This window comes from Amia ocellicauda, chromosome 21, assembly GCF_036373705.1.
Source record: "Amia ocellicauda isolate fAmiCal2 chromosome 21, fAmiCal2.hap1, whole genome shotgun sequence".
Lineage (NCBI taxonomy): Eukaryota > Metazoa > Chordata > Actinopteri > Amiiformes > Amiidae > Amia > Amia ocellicauda.
The window spans coordinates 10068988-10084583 of NC_089870.1; the positions used below are offsets into that span (position 1 = coordinate 10068988).

The 15596-nt window shown below is 41.0% G+C and overlaps 1 protein-coding gene across 1 annotated transcript; it reads right to left on the reverse strand.

The window, feature by feature from the left end:
- Nucleotides 1-839: 839 nt before the first annotated feature.
- Nucleotides 840-15279, reverse strand: gch1 (GTP cyclohydrolase 1). The gene is made up of 6 exons (XM_066694746.1): nt 14778-15279; nt 10002-10111; nt 6436-6491; nt 4857-4888; nt 4138-4222; nt 840-3819 (listed from the first exon to the last, which is right to left on the reverse strand). Exons 1-6 carry the CDS (start codon nt 15091-15093, stop codon nt 3693-3695), a joined length of 726 nt encoding a protein of 241 aa, XP_066550843.1. The 5' UTR covers nt 15094-15279; the 3' UTR covers nt 840-3692.
- Between the last annotated feature and the right edge of the window lie 317 nt (nt 15280-15596).

Here is a 15596-nt window from a genome sequence, read left to right on the forward strand (position 1 = left end):
CACATGTCTGGAAAAGGGAGGTACGTTGCTTGGGCATCGTAAAATGTAATTAAGTTACTACACTACCCGGATTCTCTCTCTCTCCCCGCAGGCTCAATACACCGCCTCTGCAGTACGTGCTAGAGATCGGTGTCAAAAGCAGTGTTACACACCATATATTCGTTCAAGGTGAGGTCTGGAAAAGAATAAGAACTCTTTAAATTAAATCCTGCCATAAGAGGATTGCATTGAGAGTCTTCAAAGTTCAATTAGGGAATACTGTAATTAAAAATTTCTGAACACTTATGAATTAAAGATGTCAACCGTGTTCTGCTACAACACGTTACCCGTGCATGATTGTGAAATTGAACGGGTTATTTAAATTGATAAATAATTGATCCATGCACACAGGTTGATGAGTACCTAAAGGCACAGCGCACAGAAACCCGGTGTTTGAAGGGATTGTGAAGGCATATTGGACAAGAGCCAAAACAGCGGGTACATTGTTCATGCAGTCAATACAAACATGACACCTCTGCATACTAAACTGAACTGGGAAATATTACTGCTGTGTGGACACTGCAGCTCAATAAAACCACTCCAAACAGGACCGAAATTCAGGTCAAGAACTGCGCCGTTGTAAAAAAAAAACATCCGGTCTTGGCCGAAACGCCTCCATCTACTTGTATATACCTTTGAGCAGTTAATAAATTGAACTAAAACATGAATCCACTATTTCTTGCGGTGATACGGGAACCAATTGTGATATGGCTTACCTGAATTGAGTCATGGGTTCAATTATGCAGTTCAATATTTGAGAAACAAATTACTAAGCATTAATTATAATCCTACACATAAAACATTGTACAATATTTATTTATATGTACACATTTCTTAAAACATCCTAAAAATCATGTAATTCAAAAGGATGATTTCCCCCACAGTGTGAACACAGAGGGATAGATACAGGCTCTTATGGCCCAGTCCTCTAAATCCCTCCAAGACAAGGCCACAAAATCTCCACTTAAACCAGTCTCTACCCCTTCTCCACTCTGACATCATTGCAGATATTTTTAGTGGGTTCTCCTGCATGCTAAAAACTAAAAAGATAAAATGAAGGGTGAGCAATCTCCGATTCGACCACAGCGGGGTCCCAAGTAAATTACTATAAAATTAAAATTCAGTATACACTGTACATATTAAATAAAGTTATCTTCATATCAATCTACATGAAAAAGATGCATCAATGCCCTGAAAGTTGTACAAAAATCTAGAGAAGAGGGGGACCATACATGTTCACATACAGAAAAAGACAAGGGCCCAGGTGAGAAAAGCGCCCCGGAACAAACTGCTACAGTCTGGTTCTAAGGTACAGGACTAAGATTAAAATCTTGCTCAGACAACACAGTATGGACACCTCCAGACATGATCGTAACAATTCATACAATAGTTCAAATGGTAAAATACATGTTTTATCCACTTAGAATTTGTAACGACTGAAAAGTAAAAGTTCATATCAAAAAGACATTGAACAACATGTCATACATTAAGCAACAATAAAAACACTTTCAGCACTATGGGCACTCTGGTTTATGCAGTCCGGGTTCATTTTTATAGCAGCTATGTGATTACAAACTAGACATTTTAGAACAAATGGAAATTAAATCTCCCCATTCTTGTCTGAATAGCAGTATTGACTGCTGGCGGTTAACTTTCTCCATAATCACACACATGTAAAACACTTGGACAAGCAGAAAATTAAAGAATTTAGAATTAAAATTAGTTTTGAATGCAAATCATTTCCTTCATTCCGAAACATGACATGAAACGACACAAAGATCATAGCAGAGACGGGTGCATCTGAATGCGTTAACACTAGATTAAAATGAGACGAGTTAACCTGACTAATGTTGTTCAAGATGAATAACAAACCCAACAGATTTTAATAATGCTGGATCAAACCACAGGCAAAATTCTTACGGTTTTAATACCCAAAGTGCTTTGCAAGTCATCAACAAAAACATCACAAGAAACACTGCCTGTAAAACACTGAAACCTAAAGTACCATACATTGTTTACACTTTTATAAATAACATTTTCAACATTGAAAAAGGTAAAATTCGTATTGTTTTGGCAATAAAAACTGCCCACATTTACAGTGATCTGTAAGGATTCCACCTGTGAAATGTGCAAATCACGAGTGTCCTGGAATGTGTAGTTTGGTAATCAGGGTTTAGATTAGTGTACAGTTAAGGGGTTAACTACCTCCACCCACATTGTCATAAATGGTTTTAACCCATTACACTCAGCCCCATTGTTTTAAACCTGCCAGTGTGCGGAAATATATGAATAACTATGACACTATTATAGCCAGATAAACTAGAGTCTTGGGGCTTTCAAATGATACCAAGATTGTTAAGATCCAATGTTGCTGTGTGGAGATATTCACTTGCAAATTAGTGGGAAAAATTGAGAACTGCCATTTGAATACATGAAAAATAAATTACCATAACTCCTTCAATTTGTATCCCATTTTCACCCAGTGCGTCTCAAGTTGCATTTTGACTAGTACTTTAAGGGAAATTTGTAATTTGAAAATGCACATTATTCCTTAATTTCTTATGCGATTTACACCAAATAACTTCTACAAATTTCAAATTTGAGTGGCATTTCAACATAACAAAAAAAGAGATTTCCCATAGATTTTAATGGGTCAACAGGTTAAAGGTCAATTAAAAAAAAAAAAAACATGGTAGTACAGTAATATTTTGTCTAATCATGATCAACTATGCAGATTATAGTACAGGTTGTCTAGTTTCATTTGATAGGCACATACTTGTACTCCTTATAATGTCCATATTAAACATGCGTCTAAGAAGTTCAACCAGGCGAAAATGGGTCCGAGTGTAAAGGGTTACACTGGTTCAGCCTTGTTAGAAGAGGCATATCTGTGTACAGACCACACCATCCAGTTAATTAAGTTTAATACTATTTTTTTTTTAAACTAGCATCTAATCTTTATATTTCAGTCTCTTCAATTATGGAGCAAAACAAAAACAAAAAAAAACAAAATCACATACCAAATATATAGTTTAAAAGGCATCAGTGATTAATTTCTGAAGCTTTATAAATCATTAAAAGCTCTGAAGAACCCTGCACTGCTCTGTTAAATGGAGTACACTACAGCCTCACCGGCAGGCATGTGGGGGCGAAAGGGGCGACGGCCCCTGCCACCCAGAAAGTGCCCTCCCGTAGTGCACCCCCAGTCAACAAATCGTCAGAACCCCCCCCAGTCGACAGTTCGCAAGTGCCCCGCCCCTCACCTGTGACTTTTCACCTGTCCATGGTTCAAACATTGGGGAAAGAAAGGGTTAATTACACAACCATTGCATTGGAGAACATGACAGCCAAACTAAGTCTTTACATCCACTCAAGGGCTGACCAGTCTATCCCAGATTGAACTAGTTTGCACAAGATCACCATATAACCTTGAAGAAGCAAAATGCAGAACTAAGAAACTAAGGAAGGTGCCAAGAAGAGGAAAGTGTCTTTTCGGCCAGTCCATTGAAAGGGAGACTGTGGTCTGGCTCAGGCGAGTCGTGGCTCAGGACTCTTTCAGCGACAGGAACTCCTCTCTGGCATTTCCTGGGGATAGGGTCTGGCAGGGCAGTTGCGAATCGAGGGGAAAGATTTGGCAGGTGCACCGCAACGACTCAGCTCCGTATGAGGGTGAGAAACTCCTCCCTGGTCTTGGGGTCTTCACGAAAAAAACCCAGCATGGTGCTGGTCACAGTCTTACTGTTCATCTTCTGGACCCCTCTCATGACCATGCACATGTGACTGTGTGGAGAGAGGACAAACAACTGAGAACAAACCAACCATTGCTGGTCAGCCTAGTTTTGAAAAGATCTATGCACTCAAGGATAAACAACACAATTACAAATAACAGCCTGGATGGATAATATGAGATTCCTTTCTTGAAATACAGGGTGTCAATTACAAAGTTCCAAAGGGGAACTACTTAGTTACAAGACCACACCACATAACAGTTCTTCCAGAAATTGTTGGAAAAGATTCTCCCATCAATAAGTAAAAGCAAATCCGCAAAATTACTAATTTCCGCGGACACCGATATGCGGAAAAGGCAATGTCACTCACGTGGCCTCGATGACGACGCCCACCCCGCAGGGCTGCAAAGCTTCAGTGATGGCAACAGCAATCTGCTTGGTCAAGCGCTCCTGAACTATAGGTGGGGAGAGTGACTTTTAACCACCTTTATTAACCAAAAACCGAACTATATGCCATTCCTTTACCCCCTCCCTCAAACCATTGATCTCACAAAAACTATACCAGATTTCACCGAACCCCACCCCACCACCCAGACCATTATAACCTACATACAAGAAAACACATTACCGACAAACAACCCACATTATATAAATATCAATATAGAATACCTTAAAACTCATTAAATACCACTCTCAGCCCAATTAAATATAATCAGCCCAATATAAATAAATAAAACCCATTACAAAAGTGAGACAGGGACCAACAGGGACAGTCTCATCTTTTTATTCCACATCATTGCCCTTCTTCCTTTGAACTCATCCATTATACCTTCCAAAGCAGGTGCTGGCAAATAATAAACCATGAGACGAGGAAAGCTCAAATTCTCACATTAGCACATGTAAAAGTGTGACAAAACATCATAGCAGCTACATCATTGCTCTTTTTTTATGGTGGCTTTCAATCTGGCACGCTCTAACAGTTTTCCTATTTAGAGCTGTACAGCAAGTTGTTACTTTGTTCCAAAAGCATGCACAATGTGTCACAATATAAAACTTGAGGAGGAAAACAAAAAACAAAAAAACACTTACCTTGTAGTCGTCTGCTATAAATTTCAACGATTCTTGTGGGGAAAAAAAATATATATCACACGTCAATCAAAAGCATGGACTTTGAGCACACTGACAAATCCAGAATTACAGCCAAGCCAGGATTAAAACACTTCCACCACCTATATCCAAGTGCTGGAAAGTTTTCTAATCAGATTGCAAGTGTAAGTGAGCTGGAGTTAGTAAAAGCAGGGGGAGGATGTTGCAATGGAGGAACAGTAGACACGCCTATTCCACAAAACTGTATATGGTTGATGACAGTACATATTGTTTCAAGGAGCTCTACACATTTGGCTTTGTGACTAGATGCAGTCCTGAGGTAGGGGGGCCTCCCTGAGATTATTTAAATGGTGATGAATGCTGGTTGGAGGGGCCCCCTGGGAATTTTTGCCTAGGGCCCCAGCAGACTCTAGAATCACCACTGTCTGGGGGAGATGGAGTTAGCCCCTGCACCTTACTCTTTTCAAAGTGGATTGGCTCATACTGAACTGAAGGCATATCGTTCTACAGTCAATACAAGAGGTCAGCTCCCAGGAAATGGCAGTAAATGTCATGGAAAAGGAGGATTAGGAACACTTCAAAAAGTAAAAGGTCAGAATTAAACAATCTTTTAAATTAAACCAATTTTCTTGTTTGCGAAAAAATTAAAATAAAATTGTGCTTTGCTTTCATGGACACTAAGTTCAAATGGATTTGCTGTTAAGTATGGCTTATTCTAGAACTAATAGTTAAACATGAGCTCAATAATGTTTAATAATAAAAAAAAAAGATTCACTACGCTCTTCACATGAACTGTGCATCCATGGCCTGCAACAGGTACAGAACCTCCAACATGCATTTACATTTGAGTTTTATACTTCTAAAGCCAGTTCTTGATGTTTTCTTCTCGTAGCCACTGTACATCAACAAGTTTGTTTGCACTATGGAGTAAGCCAGATATTGAGGTCAGACTGGATCAGTCTCCACACTCACTGGCACATCACACTTAATCAGCTTAGTGTCAACCAACTCAACTGTTGCTCAAACACCACCACCACCACCACCACCACAACTGCAAGACCAAGCAGGAACCCTCAAACCACTCACTGTCTTAAGACAACCCTGAATATCAGCTTCTGTGGATGCTCCAGTCAGGTTTATACCTTTCAGCACAAATCGTATGTCATAGTGGTGTATAATGAATCAGTTGATTATCTTTAAACATTGTTCACAGACAGTGCAGCTCATTCTCTTTCCAATACTGGAATGATTTTATTTGTTGTACAGGGTGAACATCATCAACAAAAGTGCATGTGAAACTCACAGTCATGGACACTGCAAGAGAAAAGGGGTGCAGCATTGAAAGCATAAAGCCTATATGGAATAGGGTTTCTTGGGAAACTTTGTATGCCACTTATGTCAAGGATGGCATGATGAAGCATGCTCTTAGTGCTCAGTACTCTTAGTCAGCCTGGCATCATGCATCAGAAGAGCTCTCTGTGCAGAAATAGACGGCCTTTTGGAAAGACTTGATCCATAGGGACATAGATGGAAGATGAAAGGGGAAAGCAGCATCACTTACCTGGCCAGTTTGCTGAGGCCCAGCACTCTCTTGTTGGGGAGGTAGCCTATGTGTACCTAGAGGAGACAGAGGGAGAGATAGGGGAGGCTGACTAATGGTGGCCTGGGGGATCAGGAGAGGGACACTGCACCCACCAAAAAGGAACTGAAAGTGAAATGCCAGCTACATAACTTGCACACCGATTTCTGAAACCTTGGGAAATAATTTAAAGAGGAACTACTGTCCAATATATATTTTTTTTTCATAATTTGTTAAACCCATGTAACAAACCCGTTATCAAAGGTTACTTCTGCTCTGAAGTATTCCAAACAAAAGCCAGAGCAACCATTTGTTGGGAAATACTCCCATTTGTAAATATTGACTTTGCCTGTTTCACAGTACATTTGCTTTTTCGGAAAAATTCCATAAAAGGTTCTGAATAGGAAGAAATTAGTGTCATTGGTGATCCATCAATTTACCTTCACTTGCTACCATCTAGTTAAGAGGCTCAATTCAGAGATTTCTTTAAAGAATTAGTAGATTTTTTTTTTATAAACACACCATGGGACAATGATCCACAGGGAAGCAACAACTCTGGTTGGGGGGGGGAGTGCATTCATTTATGCAAAGGATAAGAGATTAAGGTATTTAAATCTTCCAAAATCCTTGTCACTCCGTTTAATTACTGTAAACCAATCCCAGCATGCTACCCGCCCTGCCTTCAAGTGCAATAAGCTCAGCGATGTGCAACGATAGCCTGCTTATACAGCCCGAGGAACAGACGGAGGAGGGTTGAAAGTTGAATAGGTGGCCAAAACTCACACAATAAGCACTGATCGGTTTTCCATTTAGGTCATGTGAACCATTTCAGTGCCCTTTCAATACACTTGCTTAAAATGGTACCATAAGCCAGTTTGGTGCTATCAAGACATATTTACATGCCATAACCCTTACTGCCACAGGATCCATGGTCCGTTGAGGGGGCCTGGGCTCCTCTTTATTCAAATCCCACTCAATCCTATTTCTAATACACTGTTCAGCTAGCTGACAAAATATTGATTGGGTGGGAATCAGAGTCATAGGTGCGAGATAATTTGATTTTAATGAAAACAATTAAAGATATAGCACCATTCACAAATATTTGCACCATTGCCATTTTTGGGGGATTCCTGCCATTTTATTAGGGTTTTGTAGGAGATGGCCAAGATGGCCATTTCGTTTGCCATAGGTGATCACAACAGTGATGACAATGACCCATGCATACCTTTGTAAGCAATTTGCACCAGTATGCAGCAAGTATTGAGTACATCTTTAGACAAATACAATCGTTTGAAGGTATGGCAATTCATATCTGGCAACACTCCGACAGACTAAATACAAGGGTCAGCTGGGACAACACTGCCTGCTTCCACCCGTTGTTTGAACAATTCTCCTCAATATTGAGAAGTTATGCGATGTCTCGCTTCATAACGGGCAGAGATCAATGTCCTGTACATCATGCATTATCAGAAAAGGCATAGCGGCAGTGATGGATACATGTATGCTCAATGATTAAAAATTACAGTAATCGATTGTTACTTTCAAGATTTAAGAGGTTTTGATACTGTATTCTTTTTTACTGCTGATTTTGCCTCATTTTTGAGCTCTGTGTGATCCAAATCTAGGATCTTCTAAGAAAAGGTTGTTTGCCCCCGAGACCGCACCGGCCCTCGACACCCCAGTATACTGTGTCTGGGCTGAGCAGACATTCCGATCCGCGCTCCCGTTATACACATACACGTCTGCCTCCCAGCGTTCCACCCCCTCTCCAGCTCCAGCTCTATTCAAATGTCAGCAACAATTAGATTAGACAGACCAAGAAAAAGGGCAGCATTCAGGGCGATTCTCCTTTTTTCTCTCCTTTGCTTTTCTAGTTGAGGCGCTTTGGTTTGATAATTCACTGCAAAACTGAAAAGTTTAACCCTTTTACTGCCACTTTTCTTATTCAAGAACATTCTTAAGTACAGTTCTCAATAAATCATGCTCCTGCTATATCTGGACATATCCTATCCTTTACTTACACAGCACACAGACTAATTCCATTTGGTCAGCATTCATTTGTTTTCTAACAACTGTAAGTCAGCCTGGATAAGGGTGTGTGATAAAAATAAATACTTCATAAAATATGCAGAACGCAAATTACAAATTAAATCATAAATTAATGATCTCCAATACCAACCACATAGGAGTCATCCAGAAAAGCAGTTCAACATTCTAATGAAATTGGCAGCCTTAAGGAACACTAGTGTGGATTGCCACCAAAGAAAAAAGACTAGCGACCCAATTGGCACGACCCAGAAAACCTGCAGGATGTTGTTGTCCAGGGTTGTCCACAAGGCACCTACTGAAACAGTTGTTAGAAAATAAATCTACATTCCACATTTCTGTAAGATGACTTTCCAATGTTTCTTACTAAAATTACAAGCACTTTAAATTTACTGATCATAAAAAAAAAATCAAAATCTAATGCTTTACATTGTTTTGCATAGGCACTCCCAACAAAAAGAATAGATGCAATAATTGTGAAAACGTATGAAAACGCTGAAAGGAATGAGAAATACGAATGAACTGTGTGCGCAGCGTGTATTGCATATCAAACTAGCTCAATACCCATGATGGACACTAATAGGTTATCGCGGTGTTATAAACTAAAGGATACACAAAGCCCCAGACTGGCATGAATTAAATTTAAAAAAAAAAGCGACTCTTTGGAGAAATTGGCGAGTCATTATCTTGTTCCTGGAGCTGTGAGGTAAACAGAGGCTCAGATAAGGGCACGCTGGTGACGACAGGGAGCTATCAGCAGGAGGGAGCGGAAACACGAGTGGGCTGACAACGGCTGACAAACAAAATTACAGAAAAACCTTTTCTTTTGGGTTTGATCAATGGCTCCCGCTATCATCAAGGCCATTTAAACCCTGAAATTGATCGATTACTTTCCTTCGGTCTAAAATGGCAAGGCAAGGCGGAGGGAGGGATATTAAAATGTCAAAACTGAGAATTAAAACAGTAACCGTTTGTCAAAGCAAGTGCAATTGAAGAGCCTTCGAGGGAAGTAATCTTTCCTGTTCCAAAATCGGTTTACGGGCAGTCAAGGCAGTGAATGAATGAGTAATGGAGTGCGTCTTTCCGATGACATTTACATACATAAAAATGTAAAGATTGCAGATAAAGCATTTAACTTTTAGCCCACAATACTTAGGGTAAAGGGCAGGGTAATATAGCTACATATAAAACTACCTTCTCCCAATCGGGGCTCTATACGGAAATCTCTTTTGTTGTAGGACAAGCAATATAAAGAGCTTGTTGATAAACACTGAATGCACGTTGCGTGCTTACTCACACTCACATGGTATGTACCTCACAATAATCCAGTTGTTTCTAAAGCAAGGTTATGGCACTATTCACATGGGCCTTTTCTGGACCGAATGAGCAGGTGCTGTATGAGTTTGGAAAGCTAGGCATTAAGACTACCAGGTAAGCTGTACCGTGTTGCGTGTCAGTTTTGAGAGTCCTGCGCAGTCAGATCATGCTGGATACAGTCTTACCTTGCCAATGAATGGGACAAGGTGGTGCTCACACATGGAGAACATGTCGATGTCCTTCACGATCACCATCTCGTCATGGTCCTCATCAAAAATCGCATCATTCAACACATCTGTGTGAGAAAGAGAGGGTGGCATTGATAGTTTGCCTGACCTTGATACCGTACCAAAAACAAATTTAAAACCTAATCATTCCAGTTAATGATTCATAACTTTGGGTGTCTTAAAGTAATGTCACTCATGTTTTATGTACATAGACCTCATCATAGATCGTGGAAGCTTCTAAAGCAAATTTGAGATTTCTCCAGAAGCTGCACTATACTGTAATGCCTGTGACATAAGATGTGAAGAACATCCTTATTGGCAGCTCTTATTATTTTGCAGGCTCCAAGATATAATATCAGATTCTGTCACCATTTTCTAAACTTAGCTTCTTGGTATCTATTTCCCATGGATTCAAAGACCTCAGGATGAAACCCTTTGATTTTATCTTGACACGTGAATGGGATATTGCAAGGCCACCTTATTCTTCTCACAGGTCCCGTTTGTCCTGTATCTAGACACAAAAGGGTAATTATGTTTCGCCTCTTCCTCCGTTCTTTTTTTGTCTTGTTTTCTTCCAGCCACCTATCATCGTTCATATAAAACCTGTCTGTTTATTGCAGCTCGGCAGCCTGCTTTCAGTGTTTTTAATTTCCTGGCCGCTGCTATCTGTCTGCAGAGAAAGTTTCCGTGGAAACGAAGCTAGCGGACTTTCTACCTCATCTCTCAGTAAATCGCTGTACGATCTCCAGGTCCTCTTTCACCCTGTACCAATGGCACACCCACTGTCCGAGGTCTTCAGAATGAATTCAACTGAATTAATTACATACAATGTTATAAATTCAGACTATCTAATGGAACTGCTAGGATTCCACAAAAACAGGAACACGATACATTTATTACTTGATGTAACGCACAATGGCAACTCTTTTCCTGTGCGTTTAACAAAGGAGCACATGCAATGAACCTTTGATAAGGACATATGAGCCGACACTACAGCGTTCCACACGAGTTGCAGCAAAGAATACAGACACCGCTGTGCACCCTTCACGGGCCTGACAGCAGCTGTTCAAAGAGGAGACTGTCAGTAACCTGGCTCTTCAGGAGCAATTCAAACAGCCCCTCTCAGCCTGTCACCTGACAGGCAGCAAAAATAAGAAATCAAATCAACACCACCGAGTCACCGAACAGCGTCATCACCACACACACAATAAGTTGCTATGGAAACTGTTCAAATTGTTAAAATGTCAGAAGAGACCGGGTTTATTGTCACTGCCCACGAGAGCTCTGTAGTTATCAACGACAGGAGAGTTACAAAGGACTACTAATAGGATCGTCTTCAAATGAGGAATAGGGATGCTTGCTTAGGATGTGTACAACAGAAAATACAAGATCTGCACATCAAAGAAAAACAATGACCTGGAAGATTCCCATTTCATCATTTCCCTTACAGCACATCAGTGGCCTTCAATTCCACCTTCTTTCCCATTTCCCTCACAATCTATTCATGCAACAATTCAGACGTTTGCTTCAGTGAACACTGTAAAATTGTGTTACTATATTTTCATTGAGCAGTGAGTGCAAGATAAATGATTAGAAGTACGTATGTGAACTGCATGTTTTTCGGTGTGCATCTGTGAACAAGGTTACCATCTCACTGTGCCATAGTTCAAGCCTGATACCTAGAAGTCATCTGATAAGAACCAGTTTTTACCAGCAATATGCGCCCGATACATTATACAAGCCCCCCTAATATAAAGCATTACATCTACCTTAAATTTTACCCCATTTTAACCATATATGGTTTTTCCGAACAAGTTGTCGGACAAAGCAAACTTCCATTCATCACGGAACAGATACATGGGCTCCTTTATCGCTCTCTTGTCTGCTCTGCATTAAAGTGCCTGTACATTACAACTTTTCAAAGACTGTTTATGGGATTGTCAGACCTCTACCATGCAGCTGATTGTACTCTGCATCTCTGATCTCTGCACGATCAGACCCTGCAGCTGGCAGCTCCATCATGCCTCTGCCCCACAATTATACATGAATCACTACTGTGCATACACAGGAAACCAGGGGGAAGCAGGGCCACAACACTTCCGCTCCTCTTTCAGTTTTAACTATTTTATTATTCAGTTAATTTTGTTAGCCATTTGAGGTTCTGTCTTGTTTGCAAACCTCCACACAAAATATACAACACACCCCCCACTATACCCATTTTCTATTGGAGAACATGGGTTATTGCACTTTTGCTTGCATTTTTTTTAACATTGTGCAATTTTGCACTTCGGATCTACTGCCGACAGAACCCGGTGGTTATGCAATCAATGAAGGCGGTTTTATTATGGTTGTTTTCATCATCATTTGAAAGTCTTCCTTCCCTTCAGTGCTTCAGTAAGGAACATTGAAAGAGTTCAAATGTTAAAAATCACTTTCAGTGTTAGCTGCCTTGGTTACAGCTCTGAGTGAGTCACAAAATACACCCAGTTTGTCTAATAAAATGCAAACCTCCAGATTTACCCTCTAGGACAGTTTTGCACCATCATTTAGTTTAAGACTTCTATACCACCGTTATATTGCTGCCATGTTCTTAGAACCATACACTTGCCTTTAAAGTGAAAACTTAAATCTGCAAGATGCATTAAATGAATCCATAGAAACCGTAAGACCAGGGAGAGGTCCACTCACAAGCATGAAGAGTAGGGAGCATTGCTGGGAGTCACTCACTAGTGTCTGGTTGCCATCACAGAAACTGTTAAATGTGCACTTTGCAGACCCTGTCACTGACATCTTAAGGACGACCATTCTTCTTCTGTCATTTAATCATCCTACTTCACCTGTAATTCTACTTCCTCATGGGCCAAGAGGAAGGAAAAATTTTATTCTTTGGGCCGGTTACGAAACCTTGAATGTTTCTGTGTAGTGAATCCAGATGTTTCTTTTGGGGCAAGGAGAGAAATAACTAAAGCATTCCTTCTATTGTAACCAAGGCCCCAGACCAGCTCCTCACAAAGCAGGTCCAGATGTGGAGTGGAGTGCCAAATTGGAGTGTTTTCCCTATAGTGCCCTTCCCCCACTTAAGATCAGAGGTTTACCCTGCAGCACACACCTCTATGAAACCGAAGATAGATTTTGGTTTTGATTGTACACAAGTCACATATGTAGGATGTCTCAGTGTAAAGCAACACTGTGTACTGTGTGCAGATAATTTGTTATTAACATCTTCATGATGAAGGACAGTACTTACAATCACAGTGTTAAATAACAAACAAGCAGTGTTACTCTTCTCGGCCTCGTAGCTACAATGACAAATCTGCAACATCAAGTATTAGTTTCTAAATTTAAGTTTCAATAATATAGTATTGTACTTTGCAAGTAAAAATAAAATCTAACATTCAAACACAAGCATCATGACATTACAAACTAAATAAAATAGGATCTGAAGGCATCAATCAATGCTAAAGCACAGGACCCACTTTTACCTCCTGGGAGAGCAAGAACTACCCCGTACATTGGATTCTTTTAAAAGAGATGGACAAATAGCCTAGTAATACTTATTGAAGTAAAAAAACAACCGAGCACTCATCACTAAAATTGTGCTTCCATTTAAATCACTAATCAGTCTGGCCATTTTGAGAAACTTCTGCCAGCAACGGATCACCTGGGGTGGGAAATTACAATGATATATAAACTATTAAGGTCCTAAAGAAGCTTAGGTTTAAACTTAATCACTGACAGAAGGTTTTGATATTACCCATTAGATTCTGCCCAGTGCCTTGGTTCATATACATCAGATTTGTCAGGCTTTTGATATACTGCACTCACAGGAAACCCCAAAAGATTTAAGGAGATAATCACAAATTTGAATGAGATAAAAATGCATTATGACTATAAATACAGAAGAGGAGGGCAAATGCTGCCACTTTCATATTTCAAGCACTGAGTGTATCCTGCACAGAATACGGTGTAGTTATCTTGGCATTCGAGAACAGTCATTAAAATGAGGATATGCAATGGTGACTTTCATATAAACGGCATTAAACACAATTCAGCTAAAATGTAAAGTGCCAATTGTTTTTCGTTTGATTTTGTAATAAGAAATATGTCCTGTTGCGGTTAGTTTTGTTAATGCTTCCCTATGTTCATACCTTTCCTTGTAGAAGTTACAAAGGAAACAAGACAGGTGAAACAGGTTTACATTTAATGGGTTACTTCTAGACATAATATAAAATGGCTTAACACGGAAGCAAAGCGACAAATATACCGTATTTCTGGTCAGGGGGATTTCTAAGGAAAGCTTATGCAATTTACGCTTGGTGTCATCATTGAATGCAATTGAGCAGTTTTGACACTGCAACTGCGAGCCCGTAGGTTTCTGTTATTAGGATGGATCACGTTTATTTTAACTTTCTCGCTTATCTTGCATATAAATTGTGTCGGAAAGATGCTTCAATTTGAGAAAAGTGTGACGTGTGGTTAAACTACAGTAGAAACTCGGTAGAAAGTGAAGAAATGGGACAGCCCGTCTGTGGAGGAAAGTAGCGCACAGGTGTCCGGGATGCAGCCCCGGAGAAGACATTGTTCCCACAGGAGGGTGCAGCTCCAGGGGGTAGAGCACGGGATAATACCGCTGTCAAACCCTCCAGCTGCGGTATCAGCTTTATTGGAGATTAGAAACTGCTCTCTAACCGTGACCGGCCAGTGCTGGGGCGCAGCGGCGGCAGGGGGGCTCACCTGTGATGCTCTCCTGGTAGCCCTTGGTGAAGAACTGCATGGCCTTGGCGGCTCTCCAGGGCGTCTTGAGGAGCCCCTGTCTGTCGGGGTTTTCTCCCAGGCCCCGGAGGATGGTGCTGTAGGCAGTGGCCAGGCTGGGCAAGCTCACCTCGTTGTCTTCGACGCTGCGCGGCCGCTCGTCTCTCCAGCCGTCCCCGCCGGAGCTGCTCTCGCCGGGGACCCGTCGGGGGGACGCATTGTCGGCCGTCCTCCCCTCCAGGTGCCCATTCATATCGCGGGTCACTTGCTTCTCGGGCAGTTGCTTGACCCGCTCCATGGCTTGAAGTTGAAAACCGGCTTCACTCTTCTCTCACTGTATGACGAGGGAGATGGTGAACAGAGACGGTATCTGTCACTTTGTTTCTTGCTCTCTTTTGCCGGTCTTGGCTGAACTCCTGGCGAGGGACGGCTCCCCTGCGCTGTGTTGGTAAGTGAAATAAAGCACGTTGTTTCCCTGTGCTTTTATACACACGGGCTGATCCCACCGGGCCGCCATTGGCCGCTCAGGTAGTGCGTCACTGGCTGTCAGTACATTGTAAGCCGGTGAAGACAGACCATCCCCCCGTTACCATGTTATAATGTGAAGCCCCACCCACGTCACGCTTCCCCCCAAAAACAAACTACTCATGCTGACAGATGCCAGCTACAATTCTGTATTATATATATATATATATATATATATATATGAATCTGAATTACAGACAGACCTATAGTGATAGCACAGAGCTCTTCCAATTGATGTAAAAGGAGTGGGGAGATTTGCAAAGATCAAACGCTAAC